The 16,562-nt window shown below is 46.6% G+C and overlaps 1 protein-coding gene across 11 annotated transcripts in view; it reads right to left on the bottom strand.

Annotated features, from left to right (window-relative positions):
• MICAL2 (microtubule associated monooxygenase, calponin and LIM domain containing 2) overlaps positions 1 to 16,562 on the bottom strand; it is a 220,595-nt gene that overhangs the window by 47,017 nt on the left and 157,016 nt on the right. For all 11 annotated transcript variants that reach the window (XM_073808631.1, XM_073808625.1, XM_073808626.1 and 8 more), the window contains 3 exons: positions 13,704 to 13,778; positions 8,889 to 9,025; positions 6,350 to 7,691 (listed from right to left, as the gene is read on the bottom strand). In XM_073808631.1, the coding sequence (XP_073664732.1) occupies positions 6,350 to 7,691; positions 8,889 to 9,025; positions 13,704 to 13,778 (1,554 nt within the window). The remainder of the gene's footprint in view (positions 1 to 6,349; positions 7,692 to 8,888; positions 9,026 to 13,703; positions 13,779 to 16,562) is intronic.

Below are 16,562 nucleotides of genomic sequence, written 5' to 3'. Positions count from 1 at the left end.
ATAAAAATGGTGACATCAACAAAACAAAACAAAACAGAAACTATGGAGTGTTCTCAAGGATGTAGGTCAAGGGGAGTTCTCAGTTCCTGCTGGAGGGTATACACATTGGCACAACCACTTTGGAAAACCACTTGACAGTACCTACTAAAGCAAACCAATCACGCCTAACCCCAGGACCTAGCAATTCACTCCCAGGTACGTACTGACAGAGATTCTCTCTTCGCCCATACTCTAGCCAAGCTCACCTGAGCCCCCTCGACTAGACCTCAAACTTGGCCCGTAGCAACTAGGCTCTCAACACAAATAGTTTAGCCCACCCTCTTCTTCCTACACTGAAAGACTTAAACACTGGCAGTTTCTAACAGTTCAAGGCCACATCCCTAGGATGACCCAGTCCCCCTTAAAGTACCTGCCTGAGAAAACTCAAGACTGACAAATGAATTTACTGTTTGTTTTAGCCAACACCTGTCTGTAGGCTCCTGACCACACTTTCTTAGAGCCTTTACTAAAAAGGGCTTACAACTGTCAATGCTGCTTCTGTCCCTTTGGGATGTATATGTATCTCCTACCACTCAGGAGGACCAGAAAGCCAGTCCTTTCAAATGCAATCATCAGGAAGGATAGGGCCTCAGTCTCCCAGTTTCTGGGGGAGGATAGAATCCTAACTTCAATCACTGCCAGCTAACAGACCCAGCTGACCTAACCAGCATTTACACTAACCGACGGTGTAGAACTTTTCACTTCCCTGACTCTACTGAGACCCCACTCACCCCTCTCCCTATTCCCTCATTCTCCCTGTCAAACACCCAGCCACCTCTGGCAAAATCGAAGCTGAGTTCAGTTCATACTGAACTCTCTTACCTACTGTAACAATAAATTACTAATTAAACTCTGTCCTTACCACTTTAACTAGTATCTGGCTTTGTTTATCTTTGACAATACCCAACAGAAACACTATGTATAAGGGTGCTGAAAGCAGCATTCTTCACAATAAAAACAACTGAAGACAACCTAAGTGCCCAGCATCAGAATGCACCAGTAAAGAGTGTCATATTCATACAAGCGAATAAAATGAGGTGGTGGAAAAGAGGAAACCACTGCTACGCATATGGACATGGATACATCCCCCTTAACGTTTAGTGAAAGAAGCCAGGCACAAAAGAGCACATACTTGTATTAGTTTTCTATTGTTGTGGGAGCAGTGAACACGATAGCAGCTTACAATAGCACCTACTGATTATCTCATAGTCATGTAGGTCAGAAGTACAGGCCTGGCTCCACTGGGTCCTCTGCTCAGTGTCTCCCAAAGCTGCAGTCAAGGTGTCCACTGGGTTGGGGTCTCATTTGCAGCTAAGGGTTCTCTTCCAGCTCATTCAGATTGTTGGCAGAATTCAGTTCCAGGTTGTAGGACACGGGGTCCGTTTTCTTGCTGGCTGTCAGCTGGTTGTAGCTCCTAGAGGCCTCCTGCTCATAAGTTCTCTCACTGCATGACAGGTTACTGCTTCGAGGCCAGCAGGACCATGTTTTTCTCATGCTTTGAATTTCTGACTTCGGGAAGGGCCCAGTCCTTGTTAAGGGCTCACCCGATTACGTTAGGCCTACCCATTTCCCTTTTGATGAACTCAAACTCAATTGTCTTGGAACTTAATTACAATTGCAAAACCCCATACCCTAAGCACAGGAGTGAGATCCACCCTATTCACATTCCACCATACTCAAGAGGACGAGAGTACACAGGGCAAGAACATGGGAGGCAGGCAGCATGGGGTCCTCTCAGAATTTTGCCTACCGCAAGACTGAATGATTCAAATTTATAAAGTCAAAAAATTGCAAAAATAATCTAAGACGACAGAAGTCAGATGGTACGCACTTTTGTTGGGTGGCACATATATTTGGGAAGAAGCATGAGGGAGTCTTCTGAATGCTGGTAGTGTTCTATATCTTGATCTCCAAGGTGATTACACAAATGTGCACTTTGCAAAAATTCATCAGTTTTGTACTTAATATTTGTGCATGTATTTTATACTGCAATAAATATTTTACACAAAAATTTTAAAAGAGAGGTTCTCAGGGTGCTTTGTTTAATTACATAGAGGAGCAATAATTAGCATTAAAATTGTTGGTATAAAATTGGCACTGGTAAGTGCTTGAAGTCAGTTTATGCCCCCAAGTAAAAGACTCTGAGAAGTTTATGTTTACCAATAATTTACCTGGCAAGGTGTGTTGTAAAAATGAGAAAAATTAAATTTCAGCTGGCTCTTTATTCAAGTGATCATAAATCTGAGGTATTTCCATTTGAATAAATTTTGAAAGTTTCTCACTCTGTTTCAATACTGTTTTCTCTCTCCATTGCACGAAGTGTGCAGGAAGTTAAGTGTAAAGTGAGCTCTATGTATGTGTGTGTGTGTGTGTGTGTGTGTGTGTGTGTGTATTTGTGATTGGTAGGCTGGGCGAGGGCAGGGAAATACAAGGAAACTAATGGGCCTTATCTGATAGGGTAGGTAAAATCTTTACATTCTTAGGATACTGACTTAAGAACACCTCAGAAACACAAAGCTCTTCTATGCGATGGGTCCAGGCACTATTTTCAGAGCTGGTCAGCTTTAACCTAATTCCATTCTGCACTCCCATTCTGTTCCAAGCTAAGGAAGTCACACCACTTCCTAATGAATATAAATGAATGCAGCCCTCCGTGGAAAATAAATCAGGAAAACACATTTACCCCAACTTATTCTAATCAGCACATACAGAAGTCATATAAATAGGATGTAAGTAAACTAAAGGCTAATCTCACTATGAATTTGATGCAAAAATCTTAAATAAAATATCAGCAAACAGAACAGAAAAGTATATTAAATAATAAGACACCATGACTGAGTGGTATTTATTTCAGCAATACAAGGATGGTTCAGTATCAGCGAATCCATTACATAATTCATACTATTAATTAAACTATGGAGCAAAAATCATGCAGTCATCTCAAATTGTGCTAACATTTAATAAAATTCAACATCCATTCATGATTTAAAATACTTTTAATAAAACAGGACTAGATGGCTATTTTCTCAAAATATATCTGGGTCAACCCAGAAGCCAGCACCATGCTTAAATGGGAAAACATTTAATGAGATGCATTCTCATTAAAGTTCAGAATATAATATAGAAACCATTATCACTACCTTAATATTGTTCTAGAGATGGTGGAAACCAAAGAAACTAGGAAACAGAATAAGTTAGTGCTACACAACTTAAAAACAAGAGGTAAAATTATCATTATTTGTAGATGTTATGACTGTATATTTGGGGAGGACCTAGGAGAAGTCATTGAAAAACATTTACAAGCAAAGAGAATTTAGTAAAAATGGATGGGTCAAAAATTACTATACAGAAATCAATAAATTTCATATACACAATAGTAGGAGGATAAAATGGAAAATATCTTATTTATAACAGCAACAAAAACAAACGTATCTAGTAATAAACTTAATAAATATGCAAGATCTGTATGATGTAAAGTTTAGAATATTCCAGAGGGTCACAAAAAAAGATATGGGCAAATGGAAAGGCAATCCATATCATAAGGTTGTAAATTCTCACCGAGTTAGTTTGTAAACTTAATCCCATAAAAGTACTCACAGGATTTTGGGGGTACATAGGCAAGCTAATGCTCAGTCCATACAGAATATCAAAGAAGCAAGAAGAGCCAGGAAAGTTTTGAAAGAGAAGATCAATAATGAAATACTCTTCCTACCAGATGGTAAAATACAGAATTTTTTAAATATATAAAGGAAAATAATCAAAACAGTATGGAACTGATACATAACAGACAACTCAATAGAATATAATAGATGGTGTGGAAATCAGCCCAAGTACAGGAATCTGATATATGATAAAGATGTCATCTCACATAAGAGAAGAAAAGATGAATATTCACTAAATTATTTTAGGATAACCAAAGAGACATCTAAAAAAAGAAGGTTGGATCCATAGCTCACATTTTATACTAGGGTAATTTCTTGATATAAACATATAAATGTAAAAAAATAAGAAACTTTGTCCATAAACTTAGAAAAAGTTCTTTCTGAATTATATTGTACAAAGCCCAGAAGCCATAAAATGGAAAATTGCTACAACTATTATATAAAAGTAAAATTTTATGTGGCAAAAATCACCATAAACAAAGTTAAACGCAAACAAGAAGCTGGAAAAAGTATTTGTAATTTATATCACAAGAAAAAAGCTAAGTTTCCCTTTTACAAGAGTCCCTACATATTATCAAGAAAAATACCAACAACCCAACAGAAAACTAGGTAAAGACAGAAACAACAGTTCACAGAAAAGGAAATACAAATGACTCTTCAGTGTATGAAGAGATGCTCAATCTGTAATCAGGCTGGTAAAGATTTTTTTTTAAAGTTGGGTAGCGCACTGCAGTGTAGAAATAGCACTCTCATGCTTTGCTGCTGGGGAGGGTGAAGCAGCACCACTTTGATGGAGGACAATTTGGCAATATCTATCAAAATTCTCAATTCACATGTACTGTGTTCCAGCACTTCCACTTCTAGGAATTTATCTTAGAGGTAAATTCACACATATGCCAAATGGCCCAAGTTCTTCATTATTGTAGCACTGTTTGCAATAACAAAATTTTGAAATACTTAAGCTTTCCATCACAGGGGACTGACTGGCTACGTAAATTATGGTACATCTGCACAATGGAATACCATGGAGCTATGAAATGAAGGAGAAAGTTCTTTATGTACTAACACAGAATGATCTCCAAAATAAAATTAAAAGTTCAAAAAAAGTATGTACAATATGCTAGCATGTTATTATTTGTTCAAAAAAGAAAGAATATGATATGTAAATTTTCTCATATATTCATAAATTTTGTCTGGAAGAATGCCCAAGAACCTGATAATAGTATCTGTCATCAGGGATAGGACCTGGACGGCTCAGGGACAGACAGGGACAGGGATGGGAGATAGGACTATTCATTTTGTGCCTTTTGTACCCTTTTATTTTGAGCCATGTGAATGTATTATCTATCAAAAAATGCACAGCATGATTAAACTTTATGATGTAATAAAAAGGGTGTAGTTATACACCAGCCTGTCCATGCTAATCCTGAATTGGCTGAAAATAAAGTCTCTTGTTAATCTGTATAGCTTTCTGAGTAAAGCACCAAAAGAGAGAAATAATTTTTTGCTTGAAAACTGAAGTCCCAAAATAAAAGTTAAATGTTTTTAAAGTTTAAAGAAATAAAGAAAAAGTTCTCAACAATAGAGATGGTAGAATCAGTTTGTTTAAAGCAATCAAACAAATAGCAACAACAAAAAAGTGTTTACACTGTCTCTAAGGATATGAGAGACTGTTACTTTTAAAAAATATTTCCTTATTGTTGAATTATTCTGATCTCTTGATATATTAATTAATTTTGTAATTTGAAAAATTATAATCGGATTTAAATATAAAAAAGCCTTAGGTCCCATTGGTAGCCAAATATACATGTGTGTTTAACCTAGTAATAAAAAAAATACAAGTTTAAAAGAGACACCATTTTCTTGACTAGTAAAATAGCAACACTGAAAAAATATGATGCTGAATGCAGGTAACAGTGTGGTGAAAAGGGTACTCTCATTAATGGTGAAATATAAACTGGTACCTTCCCCTTGTTTTAATTGAAATTGACAACACGCCGTTGTAAGAGATAACACAGAAAGAACCTATATAGTCTTTACCCGTACAATTCTCTTTTAAAAAACAATTTGTCAGTGTCAGTTAAGAATCTTAAAAAACTCACACTTTTCAACTAGTAATTCCATTTCTTAGAACCTATCCTAAAAAAATATAACTCAAAGAAGAGAAAAAGCTATATGCATAAAAATGTTCATTCAATACCATATATAAAATATAAATATATTCATATATATATGTGTTAAACGATAAGAAAATAGTTCATTAAATAATAACATAAACACTAGACAGAATATTCTACAGCCATTATATCACATTTCTGTAGACTATGAGGTAACTGGCTTAATAGCTATGATATAATGTTGCTTTAAAAGATAAAATTTTATGTATAATAGTGAAAAATATTCATATGGTCAATGAGTGGGAAAGTAGCGGAATTATGGTTGATTCTTTGCCTCTTCCAAAACTTTCTAGAACGTAATTTCAAATTTAATTTTTTCAGACTTTTTTCAAATTTTCTAAATTCAAGTTTTCCTACTTTTGTCAGAATTTAATTTGAGAAGCAAAAAGAGATGAAAGATGCCTGCTTGTTAACCCAATAACTAATTGCCCGGCATGAACGGTAGACTTTTGTTAGGAGAGAGCCACTTACTTGCATCTTTCTCTGGAGAAGGAGGAGGGACCCCCTGCCCCAGACAGGTGCCATTGACCAGCTTCTCTGGGGGCTGGGCATTGCCCATGGGCGGCACCTTCCCCTTGGGGCTGCTGAAGAGGTCTTGCAGGTCCTTTCTTGGTCTGGATTCTCGGAGGAAACTCTCAAAAGATTTGTCTTTGAGTCTGAGGGAGGAAAAGAGTGAGGTCTTTTTCTTGGGATCCCTGGAAGCATCTGGGACGGTCTCTTGCAAACTCACTTTCTCCAGGAGGGTGGGGACATCTTCGATCTTGCTGCAGGGTGGGGACACGAGTGCAGGAAATGTCTTGGATGACTGGTTGGGCAAACTGTGGGTGCGGAGGGCAGGGTCAGGAGGGCTCGGGGCTGAGGGCTGGGCAGCCCTGGCGGCTGGGGGGCCCAGGGAGAAGAAGGCTGAGGCCCTGCTCGCTATGTCTCTCTTGGGGGACCGTTGGTCCCAGTCTTTACTGGAGCTGCTTTTCCGAAGGTTGAATGAGCGAGTGCAAGCGTGGGGTGGGCTGGTGGGCAAAGTCTTTGACTCTAGCTTGGCCCAGGCCTTTCTGCCATTGTCGGAATTGGGGAGGAGCGGCTCCAGGGACCTCCGGATGGCGTTGGCTATGAGCCGCAGCGGGGACTTGGGCGGGGCCACGCTTTGCTCCCTGGGAGTCCGTTCAGCTGGGGTCCTCATCTTCTCCTGAGCCTCTCTCTGGGCTGGTAAGGTCTCTCTCACTGCCCGAGGGAGCAGCAAGGGGCGGACTGGTTTCAGCACACCTCCTCCTCGGCCATTCTCGGGGCTTTTCTGGGAAAGTCGCACCCTGGCTTCCAGGCGCAAGCTCTTAGGGTTGGAGTCATTCCAATCTAGCAACCTAGTCTTCTGCTCCCGAGTGAGAAGCAGCTTCTTTAAGCCCGACTTCTTCTCCTCTGCCAGCTCTGACCTACCCTCCTCTCCCCTCCTGGGTCTGGTACTCCCTTCTCCAGGGTCCTCTCCAGCCCTGGGAGACAGCTGTTGGTCTGGCGAGCACCTGTCCTTCCCTCCAGTGGGGTGTGGGCCTCTGTGGGTGCTTCTGGTACCCACAGGAGGGGCCTCTGCTTCCTGACTCCCATCAGAAGCCATCTCTGCAGGGCCGGATGGCCTCGAGCTTTCGAGGCCGTCTCCACCAGGCCTCACCAGGCAGTATTCTGTCTGCTCCAGCACCTGGCCATGAGGGATATGCAGGGGGATTTCCTTGGGTGGTCCTTGGGTTCTGGCTTGCCTCAGAAAGCCTGGGGTGGAAGGACTGAAATGACCTCTCGAGACCTGAGAAGGAGGGTTGCAAACTGTCACCTGGAAGGGACAGGCAAAAAGGAGCAGTGATTTTTAGAAGTTCCCAGCATTTATTTATATGAGGAACGCACATCTCAGTCTATAGCCCCCTCCCTTCCTCTCTCCAGATCTCGGATACCCAAAGTCAAAAAGAATCCTGCCTAGGATGATTTCAGAGGGCCACTCTTCCTTCTAAGTGGCTGCCTTGGGATGGGCTGGAATTGGCCCAGAGCCCCCATATCACTGACCAGTCTTTCCTGAGCCTTAGATTAGGTGGGTAGGAAGCTAGAAAGGAAAGCAAAGTCACTGACAAGCTCCTGGGCCAGTGAGGGGACGGCTGGCCTGGTCCCTGTGGGTGGCCAGGCACGTAAGGAAGCTCAGCCATGGCCCCTACTAAAGGGCACATTCCACCCATAGGTATGTTCCTCCAACAACCGAGAAACCAAGGCTTCTTCTTTGGAGACCATTAAGGTAAGGTAGACAGCTACCCTTCTGGCTTGGAGCTGTGGTGGCAGGATAGCCTTTAGGATCTTCCAGTGACCCTTCAAAACCTGACTCATGCCTCTCACCACTGAGAAAGCAGCCATGTCTAGCATGCAGGAGCTTGGCCCTTGGCAAAGGGAGAATATAGAAGACTGGAGAAGCAGTGACTGTGCCCTGCCAAGAGCTCTGGTCATGGGAGCTTCACAAGAGTCTGTACTTTTCTGTCTTAGACCTTCTACTTCCCAGAGCCTAGAACAAGGTCTGGCAGGTAATAGAGGCTTGATAAACCCATATTGAAGGAAAGAGTCCAACCATGACTGTCTCGGTGATGCCATTTTCTATTCAAGGGGGTGTTGCTTCCAAGGTCCTCAGCTGCTACCAAAGGTACCCTGCGTCCTGTGCCTGCCATCCTACAGCTGCCAGCTCCTCTACCCCCTCTGTGAGGCCCTCAAGGGCAGAGCACAAGCCCTAGCAGCTCTCAGATCCCATGCCCTGTAAAGTCTGCTGAACGAGTGGGTGGCTGTGCCCTCCGTGGCTGAGAAGGAGCAGGGTGCACTTTCGTGGAATGGACGAGTGAAGAGGTGTGGGGTGGACTCCTGACAGAGCATCCCTCTGGCCCTGGCTGTGCACCTGGGGTGACCCAAGGGTGCTGGGAATCCAGAGCTCAGTGTGGAAGTGGGAGGAGTACAGGCAGCTTGTCGTCCTCCACCTGCGCAGGGCCCTGAGGGCACTTACCTGAGGCGGGGAGAAGCTATCCAGAGCGTGTGGGACGCCAGCTGAAGAAGAAGACGGCAGAGAAGGCGAAGGCGAAGGGGAAGGAGAAGCTTCCTTTGGAGGCGCCATAGGTCTTTTGTTGTTCACTGGTGTCATATCTACCAAGGACAGAACACGCTCTCCATTACAGACTTGTAGCTTCCTTATTTTATCAGGAAAAGAGGAGGTTTTCAGTGAAGCTCCTCTCTATAGAGTCAGAAGGAGGAAGATGCCAGAGACGGATTCAGAGGCCCCGGAGCCCACTGCTTGGGACTTGGAAGAACAGGCATAGGAGTGTTGAACAGGCTCCTGCGGGGGAAGTAGGTCCCAGGACGAAAAGTCCAAGAACCACTGTGTCTCACACACACGTGAGAATGTCCCCGAGAGTGAGAACAGGGGTCTCCAGGCTGTTTCCGGGAAACGGACATCTACCTCTAAGGTTTGCCCTAGAGCCATCGTGGTGGGGAGCTGGGGCTGCATTAAATCACTTAGTCGATAAACCACCTGAGGCCTCTTCCCGTAAGATGCACGCTGGACCATTCGCCACGGGCATAGACAGGAGAGGCAGTCACCGCCCAGGAAACGGGCTCTTCCTCCCACATGTGTATCACGGGGCTCTCAGACGAGATGGTTAGTTTGAGATTTTAAGAGAACACAAGGGAGGGAGGTTATAATCAAATCATTTGAAGCATATGGAGTGGAGTTCGTGCCAAGCTCCTGTGGGTCAGGGAACAAATGAGAGCCAGTGCATGTGCTGTCCTTCTCGACGGGAGAAAGGAGTGCGGCCAGGGCCGAGGACGAGCCTCATCCTGAACTGTGGGAGCTGAACCCAATTAGTCTAGTTACAGCAGAATTCCGACAGATGTCGCCTATAAGATCAATCTCATTCCCTCTCTCATGAGTGCACACACACACGTGCGCACACAGGCCCCCCTAGTAACCTTAATCTAAACTCTCGAGCATTTTGTTTCCCTCTTGGACCGTTTCAACAATAGGTCCTCAAAGGGATTCAGGAGACACCATCCTCACTTCCGGATTTGCCCACTCAATGTCTGACCCTTCAGCCCAGCCAGCTCTCCTGTTAGCCTTCCTGGCACATAAAGGCTGTTCCACAGAGACTTCCCAGGACCACTGTCTCTAACGACCCACTCCTGTCAGACTTCCTGCTTCTGGCGGCTCAGCTGACCCACTTCCCTTTCCCTCCAAGGTGTCCAGCCTTCAGATTTCAGCTTGTCTCTAAACACAATCCCCTGGCCTCAGTTTCCCCAAAGCTTTGGCTGAGAGGTTCCTCCTCTGGGACCCACCCAGGCCAGGCTAAACCCAGGCCTCACTCCAAGAGGAGTTCCTTCCAGACCCGTGTGCATAGCGGAGCCACACAGGGGGTTGTCAGTACTCCGTCCTGCTTTCCTCTTACAAATGCAAGCACGTTAGAGCTTGCGTCCCAGGCCCGGGCTCTGAAAAGCTGGCCACACACACCATCGGCAAGCTCCCCAAGGGAAGCGCTCCAGGGGAAAAGGTAACTTGGGGGAACAGATCTGAGGGCGGCAGGAAGGAGCTGCTGGGGACAAAGGCTACTGGCTGCCAGGAGCTGACGCTGGGTGGGGGGTGGGGGCGGCTGGCCGGCCTGCCTGTCACCCGAACCCCCTTCTCAGCCCCCAATTAGATGGTTCGAGCCTAAAAAGGGAAAAGTTGTGAGCCAGTTGTTGCCTTGCTTCCTGTCCTCAGCTTGCCAAATTCCTGCTGAATTCCCTCTCCTCCTCTTCCTGGCCCCCTCATTCTCCTCTCTCTGCCACCTCCTGAATCAAACTCCTGAACTTGTCCCAAAGTCCCCTCAGCTCCACAGACTGCCTTTTTGTTCCCCCGAGGAGCGATCCGGGAACCCTGCGACACAGAGCCAGGACACCTTGGGAGCCAAGCTGATAGGAAAGCCTTGGGGTTCTCAAGGTCATGACCTGGGAGCTGCCCCCCTCTCCTGTGTCTAATCCCCAACCCCACCCAGCAAGTGGGATCTCTCTCCACACGTGAGCCTCAAGACTGTCTTCAGGATAGAAATTGGGGGCAGGGGGCTTGAGGAGGTGGGGGAAGCAAAACACCTGCCATTCAAGCCACTGCCTGGGAGGTGGGCAGTGCCTAGGAATGGAAGGGGAGGCCGGAGCCCAGCTGACAGGTGATGGGAAATTTCACCCACCTGAGGCCTTTGGCTTCCCTCAGAGGATGGTAAAGGGGAGCCTGGGACCCCCACCCCTGTCACACCCACACCAGCCACCTGACACATTGAGTTACGTAACCCCTCAGTTTCATCTGAAAAATGGGAACCCTAGTGCTGTTTCATGCGGAAGCTAAAGAAATAAAATGGGATAAAAAGAGGTGCCCAGTGCAAAGCACAAAGTACATGCCACATGCTAGCTAAATATTCATTCCATCCCCTTCCCTTCCTCCCATGCACGTGAGTGGTGTCCAATAAAGGCACCGCTAAACGGCTGACCTGTTCCGGGGGGTAGGAGGTGCTGCACATCCACCCTGGCCAGGATTCCTCTAACTCACGGCCCACAGGCTTGGTTCTCATTGACCAACTCAGGTCCTTCTCGCCCTGTCTTGTTTTGCTTGAAACCTCAGCATGGTCCAGCCAGGTCTGCCCTGCCCTCTGCAGGAACCTCAGTCCTGGGTGCCACTGGCCCTTCCAGTCCCATTGTGCAAAGGAGGTCGATGAACAGATCAGGGTCTGGATTACAGCTCCTCCCATATCCCTCCTGGGTCAGCTGCCTCTTCTCTGGGCCCTCTGGCAATGGAGGCCTTTCCCTTGATCCTAGAGGTCATTCTGGTGAGTATGGTCAGCTGGGTGAGGGCGATAAGGGCAGGCACGCAGCCCCCTCCATCCTCTTGCCTGGGGCTGGGGCCAGAGCCAGCCTTAACAGGGCAGTGAAGGAATAGAGGAGTTGGTGTGCCCCAAGCTCTGCTCCCTCCCACAGGACCAGCCTTGCCCAATGGGTTTCCTTTTGGGCAAAATGAAGATGACCAAAAAGATGGCTCTGAGGGTTTTCACAAAGACTGGGATTCCAGGGTGCAGCTCCCCAGAACTTGGAGCTTAGGCAATACTCAAATCCTCCCAAAGTCTTGGAACACCCTCTAGGGGCTGCAGCCTGCTCAGGCCTAACCCACGTTCTCTATTTGTTCCTGCACTGAGTTCAACTCAGTTCAGCCAGCTTGGTCCCTGGTTCTTTAGTTTGTTCATTCATTCATTCATTCATTCATCCACTTATTCATTCGTTCTGCAAGCAAGGACTGGGTGCCCCTTCTGCACCAGGCTCATGCTAGGCACTAAGCCCATAGAAATGATTCAAACTCAAGGCCTGCCCTCATACCAGCTTTTACATGCACTTGAGAACCCACGCCTGATACTCCTGGGGTAACTAAAGACACAGCTGAGAAACCAGGCCGCTGGTTAGCAGCCCCCTCTCTCCTGTGCCTCCTCCAGCGCCCACACCCTGCTGTGAGGGTCCCCCGCCAGACTCCCTGCTCTCACTCCAGATCAGGAACTTCTTGAGGGCGGGGCTGGGCCCCTTGCACTGGTGGCACTCAGTGAAGTCGGCTGGAAGCACTGGATGGAATCTGCACCCAAATGGACCCATCCACAGAAGCAGAATTCCCATGACTGGGGAGGGGCTGAGGTGCGGAGTAAATGAGACGCGTGGGAAAGGCCTGCCCCAGGCCTTCGGGAAACGGTGATTCCCTCCTTCCCCTCGCCTTCGCTGCCTGGGATCACACAATGGTTCAAGAGTCATTTTAGGTGGTCCCCAGGTGAAGTGGCCGACTCAGGTGTGCCCTGGTCCTGTTCCAGAAGTGCCCATTGTCCCAGCCTGGCCCGAGTGAAAAGGGCCGCAGGTCTAGGGGTTGCAGAGAATGACTCACTGGCCAGGAGTCAGCGTTGACTCAGCAGGCAGGAGTCAACTAAATTAGCACGCTATTCCATCTCCAGTGTTTCTTTTAAGAAGCCTTCATCTAACCCCAGGTTTTCCTGGGTCTACCCCTCCTACAGCAAGGTCCGGAGAGAGAGCATGGGGGCAGGAGGAGGTGGAAGGCAGCGATGGACTTGGGATCAGATGAAGAGCCCCTGCCCCCTCTCAGGATTGGAGAGATGGAATCTCTGCTCTGTAACTGGGCAGCGCCAGGAACATGCTGGCCCTGGGACGCTGCGCAACCGGGCACGCGGTCACTGCGCCCCCTAGTGGGAGTCCACTGCCTTGGCACCCGCCGCGGGCCCTGGTCCTCACCCACCTGCTCTTCCCTGGGATGCGGGACCATAACCTGCTCAGAAAAAGGAGCAGCGCGGTGTGTATTTGTGCGTTTGTGTATGTGTGTGTGTGCGGTGTGTGTGTGTCTTCGGATTCCTTCATTGCTTTGCCCACTACTGCACGAAGTCAAGCTGATGCCCCCAGCCCAACTCCAGTGTTACTGAATCAAAGTGTATAGAGCCCTCAGGTCTCAGTTTCCTCATCTGCGTTTCAAGAAGATTGGAGGGATGGCTGCTAAGGTCCCTTTCAAGTGCAGTTGTAGAGTTCTAAGGCCCTGTGACTCCAGAGTGGGGAGCTGGGGAGGCAGAAGAAAAAGTAGCAAATCCCTTGGAAAGTGCTTCCTCTAGTGAGCAGTGGAAATAGTCCAACAGTACATTTCTTTCCTTGCCCCTCACATCCAGGAGGCCAGTTCAGAGAGGACATGTGAGGAGTGAGAACAGCTGCCCCTGGGAATTCATCAGACAGCTCCTGCCCCCTCCCACCCCCCAGGGAGCTCATGACTCACTCGACTGGAATTTTCTTCTCCCGCTCTGGTATTTGCTGGGAGTTGGAAACTGGAAGCTGTTGGCCCTCTGCAGAACTGTGGTGGGAAAAAGAAAGAGGGAGAGAAGATGGGGAGGGAGGAAGAGTCTGTTAAACGGGTAGGATAAACAGGGAGTTTTTTCTTATGGCCCAGTTACCAAAAGTTAGTAGACTAATGGTCATAATTGACTGAGCCCCTTCCTTTCCTCAGACCGAACCATCCTGTCCCTATGACACACACTTCCAACTTTTCATTCATTCACTCATCAAATTGTTTTGAGACCCTGCTATGGGCCAGGTACTGCCCTCTTTCAGAAAATATCTCAAATTATGAGCCATCATTCTAACTCACCCATTGTTAATAAGCATGTGTGCATGCATGTTTATATGCATACATGTATATACATTTGTCCGTATATACACAAGCATATACAACACGTTCATTTTAAGCAGAGCAGCTCTTTGGAGCTGAAGTCTCACATCAATGCCCCAAATGTGTCATAGATGAACCAGAGCTGCTCTCATCGAAGCCTGGAAGCTGCAGAAAGCTCCTCTCTCTCTCTACCTCACCCCCAGAGCCCCCAAAACCCTTTGGGAACAAGTTTTAACTGGACTCCTGGACACTCCATGGCCACAACCCCTCCTCTTGGCCTGCTTCCGATGGAAACACATTTGCAGGATGCTGTGGGCTGCGTTATGAAGACCCTTTGCCCAGCTGGGCCTTGAGAATCAGCTGAGCAAAATTAACATCACAGGCAGAAGAAATGGGTCTTAGCCATTTGGGACCTACGAGTGGGGTGTAAATGTACCCCGCTCCCACACTGGACCCTCAGATTTGGCCTCAGGCTCCAGGTCTCCGTGGTGGTTCCATCACGGCCGGAGAGAAAGACGGGGCAAGGCACACCTGAATGGCTCCCACACGTGGGACCAGGAGGTGTGGAAGGAAAGGAAGCCCGCAGGACTGATGTGGGCGTGGAGAGTGGGTGGGGAAGCTTTGAACACAGCTGGCCCTGCCCGCCCTCTGTCTGCAGGAAGTCCTAGATTCCACTCCCCGCCAGGGCTCAGAGCTGCTGTCAGCTCTTACCAGCCAGGCTGTGGAGCACAGGCGTCCACCCGACCTGGGGGCTTCCTTTCCTCAGCAGGAGGTCTTTCAGCTCCTGAGCTCCTTGGCTCCCCTCCCTTATCAATTTGGAGAGCTTTGCTCCTGCTGTGTCTGGTCTGGCGGTTCCCCATCCCACAGGTCTGCTGTCATAATCAAGCCCACGGGTTTGAGGGGGAGGAGCCTATGTGGATAGGTGAGGGTGCCATCTCCCTGTCTCCCCACTGCAGCATGAACAGTCTATGTACAACGTAGGGCCACTTCCCCCTGCCAAGTGCAAGTCATGGATGTTTTACATAAGGAACAAGCACGGCTGATTCCTGCAGACCAGAGTTAACCTCTTCATCACCTCATGGAGAAATTACTCAAGAAACACAGAAGAGTGCCAGAAGCTCTTACTGCTTCTCCTTGGCTCTTAACTTTGTGGAATGGGATTTATTAGAAATGGTTAAAATTCATGAGAGGTTTTCCATCACTGGTGTTTACAGGGCGTCCATGCACACATTTTTACCACAATAGGAATAGAGTGGGTAGTCATGATTTGATCTGGTAATTTTGAGCAGAGTAAAGCAGGGCTGTTCCCTTCTTTTTAGTTTATAGTATATTTATTTAATGTGTTTATATTTGTTTTAAGGGAGTACTTTTGGAGATCTTAGTGTATGACTCTCTGCAAAAGGAGTAAGAGGGTAAGTATTGTGACACAGCGTGCTGATGACATCATTTTATTAACAATAAATGTCCTCCATAGGCCATTGGACCATCCTGTTATCAAATTATTGCCAGAAAAAAAATGGATAAATACCGATTTTTCTAAACCAGAATAATTTAAGGGCAGATTCCCTCCTAACTGTAACTGGTTTATGTTCAAGAACCCAGTGCACTAGATCAATTCGTTTAGTTGTTTAGGTGTGCATTTTATAACTAATGCATCCAAGCAGGCCTCTAGGAAGCTGCTCTTCTGCGATTCCCAAAGCGCAGGACGTGGCCCTCCTGCCTGGAGGCATCTGGGGTGCTTCCATAAACGCAGATACTGGTCCCCACTCTAGACCCAAGGCATCTGAATCTCTGAAGGAGGGAACCTAGGAATCTGCCTCTTAAGCAGGATTTTTACGAACCACTAAACTAGGTGTTTTAGGGGAGCATTACTGAGCATTTTCTATGGCCTCTATTACACAGGGCTCAGTTTCTGTTTTAAACCATCATGGTGGGCATGCTCTATGCTAAAGAACTTTGAGGAGGGGATACGTTCCTTGATGAGCTGTGGCAGTCTCAGAGTCTTTTCAAAGGTGGTAAAACATATATAATATAAAAATCACCATTGTAACCACCTTTAAGTATAGGGTTGAATGGCATTAAGTACATTCACGTTGTTGTGCAAACATTAATTCCATCCATCTCCGGAACTTCTTCACCCCACTGAAACTCTGTCCCCATTAAACAATAATCCCCATCCACCCTCTTCCCCCAGCCCCTGGTTATCACTTTTCTATACTTTCTGCCTCTGTGACTTTGACTATTCTGGGTGCCTCATAGAAGTGGGATCATACAATACTTGTCCTGGCTTAGTTCACAGTTCACTTAGCATAGTAACTTCAAGTTTCATCCATGTTGTAGCATGTGTCACAACTTCATTCCTTTTTAATGCTGAATAACATTCCATTGTGTGGATATAGCACAATTTGTTTATCCATTCACCTGCTGATGGACATTTGGGTCATTTCTCCTTTCGGCAATTGTGAAAAA

The sequence above is a fragment of the Tursiops truncatus genome, chromosome 8, assembly GCF_011762595.2.
Source record: "Tursiops truncatus isolate mTurTru1 chromosome 8, mTurTru1.mat.Y, whole genome shotgun sequence".
NCBI classification, from domain to species: Eukaryota; Metazoa; Chordata; class Mammalia; order Artiodactyla; family Delphinidae; genus Tursiops; species Tursiops truncatus.
The sequence above is the reverse complement of the archived record's forward strand: the minus strand, read 5'-3'. Positions and strand labels throughout refer to the sequence as shown.